This window comes from Labrus mixtus, chromosome 18 (genome assembly GCF_963584025.1).
Source record: "Labrus mixtus chromosome 18, fLabMix1.1, whole genome shotgun sequence".
Classification (NCBI taxonomy): domain Eukaryota; kingdom Metazoa; phylum Chordata; class Actinopteri; order Labriformes; family Labridae; genus Labrus; species Labrus mixtus.
The window spans coordinates 11,441,202-11,458,748 of NC_083629.1; the positions used below are offsets into that span (position 1 = coordinate 11,441,202).

At 40.9% G+C, this 17,547-nt stretch overlaps 1 protein-coding gene across 1 annotated transcript; it reads right to left on the bottom strand.

The window, feature by feature from the left end:
- Positions 1-13,486: 13,486 nt before the first annotated feature.
- On the bottom strand, positions 13,487-16,565 carry LOC132993217 (cytochrome P450 1B1-like). Its single transcript, XM_061062914.1, has one exon. The coding sequence runs from the start codon at positions 16,304-16,306 to the stop codon at positions 14,735-14,737; it is 1,572 nt and encodes a 523-aa protein (XP_060918897.1). The 5' UTR covers positions 16,307-16,565; the 3' UTR covers positions 13,487-14,734.
- Between the last annotated feature and the right edge of the window lie 982 nt (positions 16,566-17,547).

Consider the following 17,547-nt stretch of genomic DNA (forward strand, 5'->3'; position numbering starts at 1 on the left):
ATGTGCACGCTTTATGTATGCCTAGTTTCTTGGTATAGCTTGGTCAATTGATTTTTTTAATAATAAAAAAAAACAAAAAAACCTGAGCTTGATTTAATTTGAGTTAACGACATCACTATACTGTGACCATTTGTAAACAAAATATAGAATATCACTTTGTAGAAGGTTGAGCTGTTATGCTCTATTATGTTTATTATTGTGTTTTATTATCTGTCCTTTGGTGCCGAGCTGGTAGCGTCTATGCTTCTTTCTTTTTGCTGAAAACAAATCTGCCTTCTTTCACTGGACACGATGGAGATGAGAGTGGTGAGGCTGAATCAAATAACTAATACGCTGAAAGATGCATACAAAAACCTTATCAAGCAAAAGGGCACCAGAAGAGCTGGTTGGTCGTTTATTATCCATTCTTACAGAGACATTGATACTTCAGTATTTCCTCATTTGAAAATTGGGAATCCCTTTTCAGAGAGAATGAATGATTCATTGGGTCAGTGAAAGATCTCTGTCTTTCAATTAGGATATTCTGAGTTTTCTGCATAGGCTGTCCTGTTGTAGTTGATCCACTTCACTTGATGGAATTGGATGTGACTGAACTGCAGTGTGAGTATACCTTTCCTGTAAAATCACCTGACGTCCTTCCTTTTCTCGCTCAAAAGCTGACATACTGCTCCAGAATCGCTCCTATCTTTAACAGCTCGTCATAAATCACCCCTTAAGGTACTCGATGTTAAACTCTTCCCCTGCAGTTTGTTTTGAAACAAGGAGTAGGTGTGATGTCAGCTCCGGGCCAAACCGAATGGGTGCCATGGGACGTTAACAATGGAATTCAAATTTTTCCTTTTCAGGGGGTCAGATTTTACGTTGTGGAGAGTGTTGCGAGGAGTGTTTTCTCAGCTGGACCACTCAGGAGGACGCAGGCAGCCGTCCCTTTGCACTCAAATGTCCACATGTTTGCACTGGACCTAAAATACAGATGTATCCATTACGTCAGTGAGCATTCTCGCTTCAATCATGTTTGTCTGTCCCGATATTGGTGACATACCACAAGTACAAAGACAGATGTCAAATACATGTCAGTTAGCTAGTACAGATTTCCTTTTTCACTTTTTCCTGGCGACATGGAAGTTGCTGGATGTGTAAGCCCTTTTAGATCTTTTATTAGAAACTCACTGGATGTAAAGTCTGTAGAATTTATAGAGACATGATGCTAAACTAATTATAGGTTAGAGCTGGTTAAAGGACAATTTAAGGACAAAAGTGATGAACTGTGATGGAACAGGACATCCGAATTTAACTTAATCCTCTGAACCACAATGACATTCATGCATTATGTTCCTTTAAATGCTGTGTGATGGTCACATTTCCCGAAAATAATATAAATGATGTCCTCCTTAGATTAGAAAGTCTCATCATTGGTTTGAAAAGGGGCTGATCGGGGATTAGGGGTTTGGAACAGAATTAGACTCTGAAATAGATTGGGTAAGATTTCTGTCGAGCATTTCATTGTTGCGGTTGCGATTAGTTTTTTGGGGTCACAGCCTTGAGTCTATTAAACGTTCCCACAGGGTTGTCAAGACACCAGAATTTGAACTTTAATACAAATATATATTGATACCTGTTTTGAAACAATGGTAACAAAATAGAACTACTGGGCATCCAAATGTCTTGTTTTTAATAACCAACCTGTAAACACTTTACAGAACACATACTTTCTTATTTGAAACACATTAAAAGGTAGAAGACAAAAGAAGCAGCCCTTACCCCAAAAAATATAGGTTTTTGACTGATTTTAGAATATTTCCTCTCAATTATCACTCATGACCCAAAGAAGTGCGAGATGATGCCTGTTCCTGCACAAACTGCCACCGGTCTGTATTTTTGGATTTTCTCGTTAGATTGCTGTTTTTGGGACAATTCTGTATCTTAATTGTTATTGAACGATGGAATAAGACAAGTTATATCGTTTCAAAATGTGCGATTGTAAAGTATCAGAGTATCCAATATTGGGCAACCTTAATCCGCACCACTGATTCTTCTCAAAGTGCCCCCGCATTCTCTATTTACTTTTCACCCATTTTTGAACTAAGCAAGAATTTTTAAGTGGAATCTTGGACTGCCTCTATCTGTCTTTAAGCATAGCCAAGATAGTCTACAGTCCATGAAATTCCCAATTTTTAACCTAACAACAGTAAACCCCAACAAACACTCAGCTCCAGTCTAAGACGTAACTTATCTCAGAGAACACACATTGCCTCCAGAACTGGCAGGACTTTATCTGCCGAAATTTCCCGGGGCAAAGTAAATTTCTCTCAGAGCCAGAGGGGGGGGGAAGCCAGTGTAGTTGTTGGCTGTAGCTCCTGGCAGTTCTCTGACCACTGTGATGCAGAGGGACTTGTGTTGAGAGAGAAAGAGAGAGCAGAATGTCTTATTTTTGCTGGCAGAGGAGACAAGTACTACCTTGGAGGTGGTTCTCTGCAGAGGCCCATACATCTTAGTTCCTGGCACCCAAGCCGGTGGGGGGTGGGAGTATGCGTGGGAGGAGTAAAAGAGTGGGAGGATTGGTGGGGGTAAGATGAGGAGGGCCTATGCTGCTGGGGAGTCAGCCAAAGTCCAAGACTGGCTTAATGGGTTCTCCTCTGCTATGTGATCCCAGTTTGGAGAATTAGAGCAGACACCCCGACTCCTGTCTCCCCCAGCTCTGCCCACTGCGACTGGGATTTGCATATGGATGATGGTGATGGAGGTTTGGGGGGGGGGGGTAGTAGGATGTGCAGTTGTAGATGCTTCTCTCACTTCTGGTGTCTCCTAGTCACAGGAAAGGCTCTGGTTGTCAAAACCAAAGCCACCTGTGTGCGTGTGCAGAAATCTGAGTCAGAGGCTGTCATTCATACCAGACGCCGTCCTCCTCCTCTGAGTCATCATATGGCACTTTATTTGCTCTGACCCCTCTGAGTGAAATTGCACTTGTGATGGGATGGCAGCACACTTCACACTCCTTTAAATAAACACACCAATGTCTCCACATCTTGCAAGCGCTGTTTCTTGGATTGACTACAGAGATACGCTTAAATATCCTGTCAATGGTTTCCACTCTTCGTCCAACAGCTTTTGGACCGGAGTCTAATAAATGTGCTGGGGTGTAATATTTCACACATTTTTCAGCCCCTTCTTCATCATTTAGTTCACACTTCAACCACAGGAGGAAAATCAAACCACAAATTAAAGCTCGATCAAGTTTTTTTTATGATTCTAAATCACCTCATTTATCTTCATTTAAAGCAGTCAGACCTCATATTTCTAAAGCGAACTGACTGTGCAAGAGGCTGGAGTAAAATGTTCACAAACATGTAATTGTGTTTGAAAGCTGAGCTGAAGCCCTGTGTGAGAGGTCCCAAAGCCACTATGGTTCAAATAAAGGTAGCTCAGTACACATGTGTTAACTCCTTCTCTGCCTAAACTGAATTATGTAATCACTGCAAGCTACTGAACTCATTCTAGACAGTTTAGTCATTTAAGCTGTTTAAGTTTATGATTTTGTTTTATTGTAAAAGCTATATTTATTTCAAAAAAACATTTTACTGCCCCATCTACTTTAAAGGCCTGGCTCTGGATTGTTATTGGGGTAATCAAGTTGAGAAAGCTCTACCAAGTATTTCCAAGTAAGGCAGGCAAAGAGGAGAGCTGCGTGTTCAGCAGCATGCACCTGAATGTCTCACTTGCACTCAACTGTCTGAGGGTCTGGCACGGGCACCGCCGTCTTACATAATGCTGTGAGATCACCCTGCTCAGATTTAATACGTGTTTGTTGTCATCAGTGGCATTGCATGGCTTCACACTCGGATAAAAGCTGCAGCTCTCTCTGAGGATCGCTCATGTGTAAGCCAGAGGTGAAACCCTGGTATGCAGAAAATCTGTTTTTGGAAAACCTAACGATTGCCAACTTGATTTTGAGCACATTTATTTCTCTCTGGAACACTAAAAGGATACCATTCCTTTGCGAAAACAGTCCGAACATGATCGGCTTCTGTGTCCTCTCATTTTTCCCCTCCTGTGAGATTGAGCTCGAATCATCCCACTGGAGGAGGAGGAGGAGGAGAGGAAAAGCGGGCCAAGTCCTCTAATGCTGGCAGGCTGAGTAAACGGTGTCTCCGGAACCTCGTGTTAGCCCCAGCATTTCCATAAGCACCCTTCATCCCCACTTTGTTGTTTTTTAATGATCCGCACCTCCGCTCCAGCTCATGTCGTCTTCCAGCACCTCTCGCTCTGTCCTGAGTGGCCCCCTGAACCCATTCAGATGCTGGTTTACAGAGTGGAGTCCCACACCGGATGTGTTCTCCTGCAAACCAGCTGATAGCTATTGTGAGGAAACTTGCAGAGTCAAGGCGCGCACACCCGCACATTTGACATCCTGTCCACATCTGTTTACTAGGAATTGTTGGATGCTGGTCCAACTGAATATTAGTGGCGCCTGTGTGTGTCCCTGACAAACAGGCTGTAGGTGGATGATTATAGTATTGGAACTTGTTTGCTCCTGATGAAAATGTTATGCTTGATTTTCAGTTCAAGCTTTGTGTTGCAGGAATAAATAATTATATAATATTTGGCCGTTAACCCTCATAAGCCCACATGACGAACAGATTCATTGACCTGATGAACACATGACGAACAGATTCATTGACCTGATGAACACATGACGAACAGATTCATTCAGCTATAGATACTACACACAGATTGGCAGACGAGAGGATATGTGAAAGAAATGTTGACCTCTTCTTGCTTCTGTGAACTGCGTTTGCTGCTTGTGCTGTCATGAGGCTAATGAGTGCCGGATAAAAATAAAGCATTGAGTGCACAGTGTCTCAGCATGTCTCTATTTGTGTGCATCTTCATAAGCAGAATTGAACTCTATAAGTACAAACTCCTACATACTGTCATCATCTAAAGCTGCGTTTTCCACATTTTGACTTTTAGTCCAAGAGGTACTTTTTACAGAAATTAAAAATGTTCCTGCAGCCCATTGTTGTCTGAGTTCTCACAAAGGTCTTTAAATTATTTATAATTAGAAAAATGTGTCTGTTAAGTTGTAAGAGTCATCTGAATGCATTGGTACCAGAAATGTTCAGGCTTGCAAGTCCCACCTTAACGTCTTTACTTTTCAAAGTACTCCCTGCTAACAGGAATTAATTCCCTGGGATTTTATTTAGTCCTCAGTCCAAGCTTTGGTGAATGGTGCTCAGTTGGTAGAGCAGGCGCCCAATGTACAGCGGCCAGTGGCGATTCTAGAGTCTGTTGGGGCTCTTACTGGCCTGGGTTCCCAAGCAGCTGCCTCTGACAGCGGCTAACAGGAATCGATCCCAGTCCTGACACTATGTGGTGCAAGTCATCTCCCACTCTCTCTCCCCCAACATTTCCTGTATCTCTACTGTTGTCCTAACAAATAAAGGCAAAAAACCCAAACATTAATCTTAAAAAAGAAGAAGAAAAGAAACCCCACTTACCTCAAAAAGTCCGTCGCCTCATGGAACTGTTCCTATGTTGAGAATTCTGCTTGAAGTTCAGATATTTAGCAAAAATTAGCTGTCAAGGGTCCCAATTAAATGTAACGTATATGTCAGAAAATCAACCCTTAAAAAGTAGAATTCTTATCAACTTTGAATAACCTACTTTTTTCATTTTGCCTTCTTTACAGTGAAAGTATAAAGAGGCACAACATGTCTGTGAAACTGTCTTTTATGATAACAGGACTTGAAATATGACATCTCAAACTGTGCACAAGCCTACGCGCTCCAAGCGTAACAGTTAGCAGAGGAAAGTATTTTCAGTTACGTGCTCAGCTACAGCAAAGCGTTTCGCTCTAAGTGAGTGGGGAAACTCTGACAGACAATCACAGCGCACTAAAAAAGCTGCATGTAAAAACAACTGAAAAATGTATCCCTACAAACTCAAATAGCTTATTTCCAAATTGTTTTGGTCTGGCATGAGAGGATGCCAAGAAGAGAGGGCTTGAAGTGGGATAGCGTGAAAGCAAGGGGTGAATTGAGACGGGGTTCTGCCGCAGCCGAGAACTGAATTATGGGTAGCTTGTGTGACATGGGAGCGTGCAACATTTTTTGGTGAGAAAAAATGGTTACAAAATGTTTCTTACCCCAGGACAACAGCAAGAACTCCAGGCAGAAAAACGTTAAAAAAATGTGGCAGATTATGACAGATCCAGGATGATTACTCTTCTTTTATTCAGCAGAAATTAAATGATTACAGGACATTTGTAACTCACTCTTGTTATTTCTTCGACACAGTGGGTATGAAAGATTACATCTTGATTGGCCATGATGTTGTAAGGGATGGTAATGACTTGCTCTCTTATTCTTACCAATGATTATGAAATATTACATATTCATTGTGGATTCAGATGATTACCCAGCTGCACTACGCCAAGGCCACTGTTTCAGACCACACACTCTGAAACTGGCATCAACTCAGGAGAGTAAGTTTAACTGCTTGTTGTCTGTAATACAGGGCATAGAAAACATTATATGGACACCTTTTTTTATCCTCTCACCTGTGAGCTTTTCCGTTTGAGCTGATGTTCATTGTTGGGCAAACTCTACAGAGAAAAGATAGAGTTTTTCAAATCAGGGAAAGATGCTGAAATTTTAATTCACACTTTTATCATCAGCTGTATTGATTGTTGTAACTCCCTTTTTACTGAATTGCCCATAAAGTCTCTCTGAAAATTACAACTAATTCAGAATGCTGCAGACAGGGTCTTAACAAGAATGGATCACTTAACTCCCCTTAAAAAAATCTGTTTCTTTTCAAATTGATTTTTAAGTTCTTTTTTATTTTTTTTAACACTTTACACGGCCTTAGTCCTCCATAAAATACTGAGCTCTCATTTTACGTTCCTGCCAGATCCCTTAGGTCATCGAATGCTTCTCTTTTAAGGGCGCACTCACACTGGGCAATCCGTACCGCGCCTAAGCACGCTTCAGCCCTAAAGTCCAGTTTGCTTGACTAGTGCGAGTGCTCCACTCCGTGCTCAAGCTCAGTACACTTCCTTGGCCCTGCTGAGCTTGGAAGAGGTTACTTTGGCACGGAAAACAGTTCATGCACGAGCACAAGCATGGACATATGGCGGCTGTGGCTCAGTTGGTAGAGTCGTCGTCTCTCTACTGGAAGGTCGAGGGTTCGATCCGAGCGAGACACTTAACCCCAAATTGCTTCGGCGGTGGTGTATGAAGGGGATTAGTTACTTCTGATGGATGATACTACATAGCGTCCACTACCATCAGTGTGTGAATGGGTGTGAATGGGTAGGTAGTGGCACTGTAAAAGCACTTTGAGTAGTTGGAAGACTAGAAAAGCGCTATATAAGCTCAAGTCCATTTACACAGCCATTTAAAAAGAAAATTTGGAGTCTGATTGTCTTGTAAACTAAGCACGCTTCATGATCACATAAATGAATAAAAGTACATATTCCCCGTTCATGTTTTTTAGCTGCATTAAGCAGGTGGTAAGGTTAGCTAACAGTTAGCGGGAAAAAGGGAGAAACTAGCCTGACTTTGTATAATGGCAGCAGAATATGCAGTGGGAACTCAAAAGTTCCCTGATTAACATGTTTGACATCATTTGAGTAGTCAGTAAAAAGTGTAAAAATGGAGATTTCCTGGTTTAGTGGGCTGTAGTTGGGGATGTAATATGCTTTAAGGGCCTGGCTCCAGGTTTCTATAGAAATAGTCAAGGCAAGCAGTCGATGTCAACTACACTATTTATCATGGCTGCCTTTTATAAAAGGTGCAAATTGTAACTTAAAAAGGTTTATTTTCCTCCAAAGAAACAAACTTTCTGATCCCTCAGTGTTGGCTTTGTTGTTGGGATTGGCCAGTCTGGTAATATGCCAGTCAGCCCACTGGGTCTAATGTGATGATGAGCTGTGAAGAATGTGGATGATTATGTGTTTTGCCAAGAGGACATGGTTAGACTTTGTCTGGTATGCACAATGCCATTCACCCTCTCTCTTTATTCGACAGAGAGCAATACCACGTCTTTTAAAAATAGAGCAAATACAACATCATACATACAAAGATTAGAAGCTTTTATCTTCCTCCCTGTACATCTCTAATCATGAAAATGATGGGTTCAATTTAGAAAAGAAAAGTTTAGTTCACATTTTCCAGCATTATTTTCCCACAGTATGTTCTTTTTCTTTACAAAAACATGAATTTATCAAAGTTCAGTTCTGAAAGTTAAAAGTTGCATTTGTCTGGAAGTCTCCTATCTTCACGTCTCTCTCTCAGTCATGCATGAGATATCAGTCGTTTGAGCGTTTCCAACGTTCTCATGTTACTTGCACAAATACACAGAGCAATAATCTGATTTATTTCCTCCCTTTTCAAAACACGTCAGATATGTCTGCTCCTCAGAGACACTCTGTATGTACCTCTTGAAGTGGTTCCAGTCTCGGTTACACAACAGTGGTGCCAGTGGTCCCTTATCGTCTGAGCTCAGGCTGCTATCTGTCACACTGCAAAGGATGGATGGCCTCTCAAAGGTGCTGGACCTTCAGGGAAGTGCCAGATTCTCACTCTGAAAGTCGACAAGCACTGATTTATCATGAGAAAAAATGAGATTGTGAGTTATTTGTACCAGACAAACTATGGTAATCTAATTTGCTTTCACGGTTTGGCATGTGAAGAGAGTGTTTTTGTGTTTACTTGAGTGAAAAAAGCCAAGTCCTGCTGTTCTGATTAGAAAATAAGGGGAGTGCTTGTAAATAATGTAAGTGGTTTAAATATAGTCAGTGGGCTCTCTTAGCTTAATCACCTCTCTGCAGGGAAAAATAGTTCTTCAGATACTGATACCAGTATTGGAAATGCCTCTGATAAAGCCTAGAAATTCATGATTGGCAGATACGCCAAACTATGCACCAAATAGGTCCATACTTTGTAAGCCTTGAAATAATCAGCCATCTCTCCAGAATTACAAGAATATCTTCTTGCCAGCTCAAAACCGTCACTTTCAATTCCAAGTTTCACTGTGCTGCCTCAATGGCTACCACCTGAAAATATAGTCTTAAAGCTAAAAAAAAGAACTGGTTTCAAGTAATTTATCACATGAAAATTACAATTACAATTACAAAAGATAATCAAGTAGTTGTAGTGGGGATTCTGGATTGTTACACCTCTGGTACGCCTCGGTTATGATTCGCCACCAATTGAAGGCGAAACAGTGTTCCTTCAGAGCCAATAGGGCTTGTGCTGTTTGTTTACACTTAGTGCCTCTTGTCACTTCCACAACTCCAGTGTAAAATGACACACTGCAAGACCCATGTTACGTCGTGGGGTTAAATGCAAAAGTATAAAAAATGGAGTGGCTTGGGAGCTTTGTTACGGCAATGCGGAATAACGTCAATGTGAAAGGGCTTTTGGAAGCTGGCCAACGTTAGCAATTTGGCGGTATTTTTAACTTGAAATCCTACCAGAACAGCTGTGTGTAAAGAAGCCAATGCCTTAGTTTCAAATGTAGTAATTGTTGCCATACTGGGTGGGTAGTACAGGCCTACAGCTGTATGTATAATAATGTTAAAAATAGGTGTGTTTTTTTAAAGCATTGGAATCATAATTGGATTCAGTTTTCCACGGATGTACAAGTTTAGTTTAAGATATCAGAATTGAAAAGGGAAAACTTTTTATTGCAACAAATTGAGAACATCCTATAACGGCTTTAACCTCCATCAGCCCTTCCAGTCAATAGAGGATGGCAGACTACGGGTGCAAATCTCTCCCCCGTATTAGCCTCCAATCACCCTCTGGTCTCTCTCCGCTCTATAATGGTCACACTACATCACATCCTGCACTGGAAGTCAACACACTGACATTTGGCATAAATCATTGGAGACAGGGTTACTCAGGTTCCATATCAAGCACATAGTTAATATGACTTTTTTTTTTTTTATCCATAAACAAATACCATATGCTATCCATGTTGTCATACTGACCACCACGGATCACTGCCGCCTGCACTTCCCTAAAGGAATTGTCTAGGAAAGAAATGTGCCAAATAACACTGTACATTACATATTTTTGATGTCAAGGCTCCTTTCCATGCCTTCGCTCCAAAACAAAAATCCCAGCACGGACAAAACAACAATCACTAACCGCCCCGCCCTATAATAATGAGCTGGGTAATTGTTTATTGAAAGGGTCACTTCATATGTCTTTATGATGTTTGCGTGAGGTTGTGCTCCAGAGTCTGAAGTGAAGGGTCAGTAATTGTTGCATGTCAGTAATGTGTTGAAATGGAGAGTTTATAGCAGGATAGCAAACTTTAAAGGTGGCATGACTTGATTATAATGTCAACTGGAACATTTTTATAGGTTCTGCTTAGTGTTTATGTCTATGACATAATTCCACATTGGGGGTTCAAAGGAGGGGAAACATTTGTTGAGCCAAAAAAATGGAACATCACTCAAAAACTCTGGAATATATTACAAAGAAGCCAATTTCAAATCTGAGCTCTTTCAGACGATTTTGGACACAATTATGTAATTCTAAGACGTGGAGCATCACAGATTTGGTTTATTAAAGAAGTGCCAGGCAATGGCTGTCGTCTCTCCAATTGTAGTCCAATTATCACAGAGAGATTGTGTTTTTTAACTACTGGAAATAAAGAAATGCTATGTAAATATAAAGAAGTGAGACTAAGTATTTGTTGAAACAAGTTGGAAATGTCACCCTTGTCCTTCCAACATGTTCTTCTCTGGGGAAAAAAAGATTCATAGTTTCTTCACTTGAGCTCTTTCCCCCCCCCTCACTGGCTGTTTGTTCTTGTTATTCAAAGAAATATGTTTACTGGAATCCATGATTCCATTTTTATTGTAACAGATGATTGATGATCAGCTTTGTTGTTTGATGTTTCGGGTCAAAAGGAAGAGCACGCAAAAATTTCAGTCGTGTTTTTTTGTCTGCAAGATTTTTGGATTGAGCTGTGGTCGGTGTTTTTGGTGTTGTAGGAAAGAATTGCTGAATAAGAACATGAGGCTGTTTTCTCGCCAGTGCCCTGACACAATGTTCCGCTGCGTTTCCGCAGATGATGGCGGTGGACAGGGGAAGAGATTTTCTGGAGGATTGCATTTTGTCTGCATCCAAGTAATTCTACCTCGCTGTGTCACATCCCCAGAAACATTGACTGCAGATTGCATGTCAAAGTTAATACAGAAGAGAAGAGAAGGGGGTTTTGGATTTCTTGTGGTGGGGGAGTGAACTTTGTGGGAGGTCACTCTGTGGCTCTGCGTACGTGCAGAATATGAATAACCTCAGAGTTGAAAAACTGTCGGCCTGTACACTTTTTTTTTTTGTTTTCCTTTAAGGAGTGAAACTGTGCAGGTCGGGGGGCTGCAGGGGTTTGTGGAGAGAAGAGCGGGTGACTCTGGGTGAAAGGGAGTCTTTCAGCTGGACGCATTTCATAAATGTTATGGGAAGCACTGATGGAAACAGGAACAGGAGGTTAGGTGACCCATTCCTCCCTCTAGGGTTCTTGCAGTGTCAGAGCAAAGAGAGAGAGAGAGAGAGAGAGTGGGGCAGAGAGAGCATGTTACAGTACAACATTTCTTCAACCTGATCTGTATTAACCTCAGTGAAAACAAGCCGGTCCCAGTGCTGCTCCTACAAGTGCGCATGTAGACTCTGGAGAATACAAGCCAAATGTGCCAGCGCATGAGGAAAGGAGAGATTGAAGGAAGAGAAGATGATAAGCTGATTACCCACATTTAAGCTAATATTTACGTACCATACTTTACAGCAAAGATAAATGTTGAGTCTTGGGTGGTTTTGGTTTTCCCATAATAAGGAAAGTCAGTCAGGAGGAGGAATTTTTAGGATGCTTGTTGACTGTGTTTGTTGAAATAGAGGGAGGTTGAAAATAGTGGGTAGCTAAACAAGCAAACACTTGTACAAACACAGGTGGGTCATGTCAGGTAGGTAAGATGTTACTAAAATATCATTTAGCGGCGAGTGATTTTTTTAGGGGTTGTTTGTGTTTTTAAAACTAAACTCTGATAATACTCAAACAGCCTATAAAATACATATTATTTAACTTGTTTTAGCTACTTACTGTGTCTCCAATGTAGGACTCGTAAAAAGGATTTATTGGATTGTCAAGAAGAAAAAAACGGTTCTGCTGGTCTTATCTTACTAGGAGAGCATATTTTTCGTTGGATAATTTACCCTTTGTAATGTCCGAACATTCATTCAATTTACACACTATTAGAAGTTTTGATCAGGAATCTTTCTTTTGACGAACTGCCATCAAGTCATAGACATCTGAAATGTTTCAGACACGAGACCCTGCTTTATGAGGAGTCACAATACAATTCTAGTTTGACCTTTTGGAAATATCAAAAGTATGAAATAAACCCTTGATTGAGAATGTAGTGGAGTGATCTTTTATGTAAAAAAAATTTGGAACATTTAATTAAAAATCAAGAAACTGAAGCTTAACAATTGATGCCCAAGTGAAACCACTAATGAGTTCTAATGAGGGCTGTCAAACAGTAAAATGTTTTAATTGTGATTAATAATCACATTTTTAATTGAATGTTTGAAATTCCATTATTCCGCAATGAAAAAGAAAATTGTCATGCTTTTATTTTGAATTTTTGTACTCTCTCAAACTGAGAGTACATCACTTTCTGTTTGAATTTAATCCTGCTTTTATTTTGAAATAAAGTAAGGACCTTCTGGAAAATCAAAATGTTTGATGCCATAAGGTGGATATTACTTTTGACTCGTCAGCTGAGCTGTCTGAGTTTTGAAATGAGACGTTCAAAGATGCAGCAGTGTCGTTCTTTTCCATCACTGTGACTGCAGGGAAACACTGCGGAGGCTTATCTACAGTGTGCATAAAGGGACAAAATAGCATGCAATAGCATTCATTTTATACCTTAATTAACAGCGATTAACAAGTTAATGCTGACAGCCCTATTTCTAATAGTCACCTATTATTAACTATGGGCTGAAAGTTATTGCATATTATCCTGCTTCATTTTTATGTACACTTTTTTCTCCATGAATTGTTCATATTATTTGGGCTGATCAAGATGACAAACTTGTAACGTAATATATAGTCCTCAATGTGATGATGTCCTTACACCAGCTGCCCAGTGTATCAATAGAGGAGGGGCTACTCAGACTTGGCTGACACAGATGAATGTGTTCTTTCAGGAAAAATGACACAGCAGCCAAAAGAACAGCGCGCTCCATGTTAAATATTGACGAGTGAACCTTGTGGCTGCTTACTGTTGCCTGTGCTGATGTACTGAGTCACAACCTGTTTAAAGGGTGGAGAAAAATAACATGCTGGGCCTGTAACCCATATAAAACTTTCAGAACATCACTCTCACCACACATCAGACATCTATTATTATCTGTTTGACCCAACCAGTCACTCTGACCCTCAACACTTTGACCAATTTGATACACAACACAGATTCAAAGTAAATGTTTATTGTACATCCAAGGCTTAGTCGCACCATAGAAAACAACCCATTCTGTATCACACTGAGTCATGTTAATAATAAAACATTTTATTGTCTTCTATACAGCTTATTATGAAAGTGACATGCCTAGTACATCATGTTTACAGTGATGTTTTTAAAGGTATTACAAGAAGACAACAGTATAACCAACAATTCAAAGACTAGCTTATTTATAGACAATGTTATGTGATTAATAAACAGAATACAACAGTATTATGTATTATTTTTGTGTATATGAATGTAGAGGACCACACATTAATTTGAATCAAAGTCGGATGAAAAAAAAAGTGTTACATGTGAAGATATGTGCCAGCCTTGGTGAATACTTTTACAGTGGATTCAGTTGAGCCCACACAGCTGGTACGTGATTTTTTCCCCCCCATCAGCAAAGAAAGATCAAAAAGCTTAAAACGAAATGTATTCAACACCACCAGTTTTATATTGTAATTCTCCACTAAATACCCTCATATAAATAACAATACATACTTTAGGTTTATTATAAATTTGGGTTTGGGTTGCCACATCAAAGAGCTCGTTACATTTTTTCTATTTCTTTTTTTTTTTTTTTTTACATGAAATAGCATAGCCACAAAAGATATACTTAGGTTTTTTCAGTCACAAATGTTTAGAGTTGGGGGGGGTTCTGTTGCATTCAGATTAGACCTTAAAGTTACACGATGGAGTTTTGGTGGTGAAATTTGAAAGTTGGAGAAGTGAAACAATTATATACTATATTTTCTGAACTGAATACACAAACTTTACTCAAAGAAAAAAATGGGTCCCTGGAGCACTGTTTAGAAGCTACCAGGAGAGTTACACTGTTGCGGCTCCCCCACCATAACTTCCCGCGCAGCATTTTATCTTCAAACAGTGTTAAAAGGACTACATTTTCCTCTGTGGACACTTTGTGTATTGAGTTATGGACATATACCACAGAATCTGTACGCTTCTCCAAATTTCACATTTCTCTACCAAAACTACATAGTGCACCTTTAATGCTTTCTGATGCATTTTTGAGTACCAAGTGTTAATACACAAACATTTGTAACAGTAAAATGTGAGTAATGTTGGTCATGAGTATTTGAAATGTCAGTAGAAGTAAAGAAGCTTAACATTAGCGTATTCCGTAAAAATCATCAACACATACCTTATAGTGCATTGTTGTTTTTTCATTGGGGAGCTCATCATTCCCAACAGTTTTTATTGGCCTGTAAGTAACTCTCCCCTGAGTTTGGCAGTGATCTTATAATCTAAAGGTTTCAGTGTTAGACCATAGGTGCAGTTTAAAGATAGGTCCTCATTTGCGTATTTCTCAAAGCTACATTGGTGGAGTAAAATTGCAAAGAACAAAAATATTTCAACTTTGGCAATCTGGTCCCCGATACATCTTCTCTTTCCTGCTGAGAAGATCATCACGTTGTTGGTGAGGTCCTTGTCAAGGGAGCCGTTTTCATCCAGGAATCTTGAGGGGTCAAAGATGTGTGGATCCTTCCACTTCAGGGGGTCATGATTGATGGACCACTGATTGATGAAGACCACCGTGTCTTTGGGAATGTGGAGACCTTCGATGGTTACATCAGAGGTGGTAGAGTGGGGGATGGTGACCGGGACAAAGCTGGTGAAGCGCATGGTTTCGTAGATGAAGGCATCCAGAAAGGTCAGACTGCCTCGGTCTTCGACAGACGGTAGTCTTTCTCGCCCTACGACCTTGTCGATGAGCTCGTGGAGTTTGGTTTGTATGTCAGGGTTTTTAGCCAGCAGAAGAAGGATCCAGTGAAGAGCAGTGGAGACGGTATCCAGGCCTGCTCCAATCAGATCCGACACAGTTCCCTCTGTGTGACCTTTGGTGAGTCCGTCACTTTCAGCCTTATCGATCACGCCAATAAAGGCATCGCTCATATCCCTTGTTACCTCTGGATCAAACGTCTCTCTGTGCTTCTCCACCTTGTTCTGGACAAACCCAAAGAACTCTCGATTCAGCTCTTTAAAGCTCTTGAACATGCTGCGCACTGGATTAGGAAAAGACTGAAGCCATGGCATCACATCTACCAAGCTGCCAGCCCCGACTGTCTGTCCGAACTCATCCACCCTCTGCAACAAGGCTCTGAACTCAATGTCATCCCGTCCATAACGTGTTCCAAAACATAAGGCGCAAATCACATTAGCTGCAGCTACTGTCAGCTCATGAGCAGGGTTGAAATGTTGGCCATGAGCACTGAGTTTGAGGAAAATCTCAACTAGCTCTGTGGCTTCGGCCACAATTTGCTGCTCAAAGGCTTTCTTGGTCTGGCTGTTGGCAGATGAGAAGGCTCTGATCGTTGATTGAGCAATTTTCCTGTGCATCTTCCACTGTTTGCTGTAATTGGTGAAAGTCATACTTTTCCCCCCAGAAACAGACTGAAAAGAGACAAAGTTCGGTCTGCCTGCAAACTCTTTGCTGTGCTGTATCAGAGCCTGACGTATTGCCTTGTCTCCATTCAGGACCACAATATCACTGCAGCCCAGACGTATCTGATACACGTTTCCATATTTTTTGGCAAGCTTGGCAAAGGTGATGTGAGGCATCTGGCCCAGCTGCATGGCGTTACCCACCACTGGCCAGGCGAAGGGTCCCGGCAGTCTTCTCTTGAGCCTGAGGTTCCTGACCCACAGACATGCTTCCAGACAGAAGAGGAAAACTAAGGAGGCGACCAGAGCAGGCTGGACCTGTCCACTCCATTCCCTGATGATGCTGCTGCCCTTCACACCATAGTCAGAGTCCATTTGAGCCATTGTATTATCCTTTAGTTTTTTCTCTCATTCACTTACTCTCTTCACCCCCCAAAAAATGAAATTTTCTTTAAAAAAAAAGGAACCCATTTCAATTAATCCCTCTTTGCCAAGTCTCACATGAATTCAAATTAAATTTCTTGATTTTCTTTTTAATCCGGCAGACCAAAACCATAAAAATATAGGGACTCCAGGCAGCTCTCACATGCTGTATCACCCCTCCTCAACAGAAGCGAGTGAGAAGGGCTGGATCAGGTTAATGCCTTAACACTTCGCTTATATGTATCTCTTTGGTGGGAGTGGTCAGCGACTCAGGTTTTTTATCTTTCCCCTCCCATTTTGACCACAGCCTGCAGACCTTAGTCCTATTCCCACTCAGGCCTCCTGCCAGCAGTGTCCCTCCACGGATGAGAGAAAGGGAAAGCAGCTACTTAATAGGTCCTGTAGCCAAAAACTACAGATTTTTTCAAATTTGTAAATGTTGGACAATGATGCACTTTAGCAATGTCATGGAAAGGCTGAAATGTTTGTGCTGTGTGGTTGCATTTTAGTGCACGCAATGGACAATAATCTGGAGTTGTTTGTGTTTTCCCCTGAGGTTTGATGACTTTGCTGTATGCATTTTCCTATGGACTTTCCATGGCCCATTCTAAACATGATTTGGTTTCTGTTATTTACAGCCAAGCTGTTAATTATGACCATGCAGGGGAAAAAGGCTCTGGGATATCACCATGAAACTGTGGGTTTTGGCTACGAACACTGAACAGATACAAACGGAACAATTTATTATGCTCCATAAAAACATACCTACAATGTTATTGTAGGCAAAATTGCCCTTTAAACAAAGGTCACTGAGATAATGTAGCTGTTAGGGTTGCGGCTGCTGCATCAAAATGGTTTCAAACAGACTTCAGATGAGGGAAGTTTAGCTAGAAATCTGCTCATGTGGGTGCTTGTGCAACACAAGGAGGAACTTAAAAAAACATCAGCTTTGGTTTTTAGTGATATTCAGCCAAAAGACAAGTAGTCCAGAGGGTTCTATTCTTGTAACAATGAGTAATGACAGACATCCTAACAATAGTAGGACCTAATATCACACTGTTGGCATGTATTTGACAGTGCCAAAACTAGCAAATGCTTTGAGACTTAAAAAGTACTAGAAGTTCATGTAGGTTAGCACGAGTGTTGTGAGGTATTAGTATAAGCTAACTCTAAAGCATGGCATGGAAATTAAACAGGACACA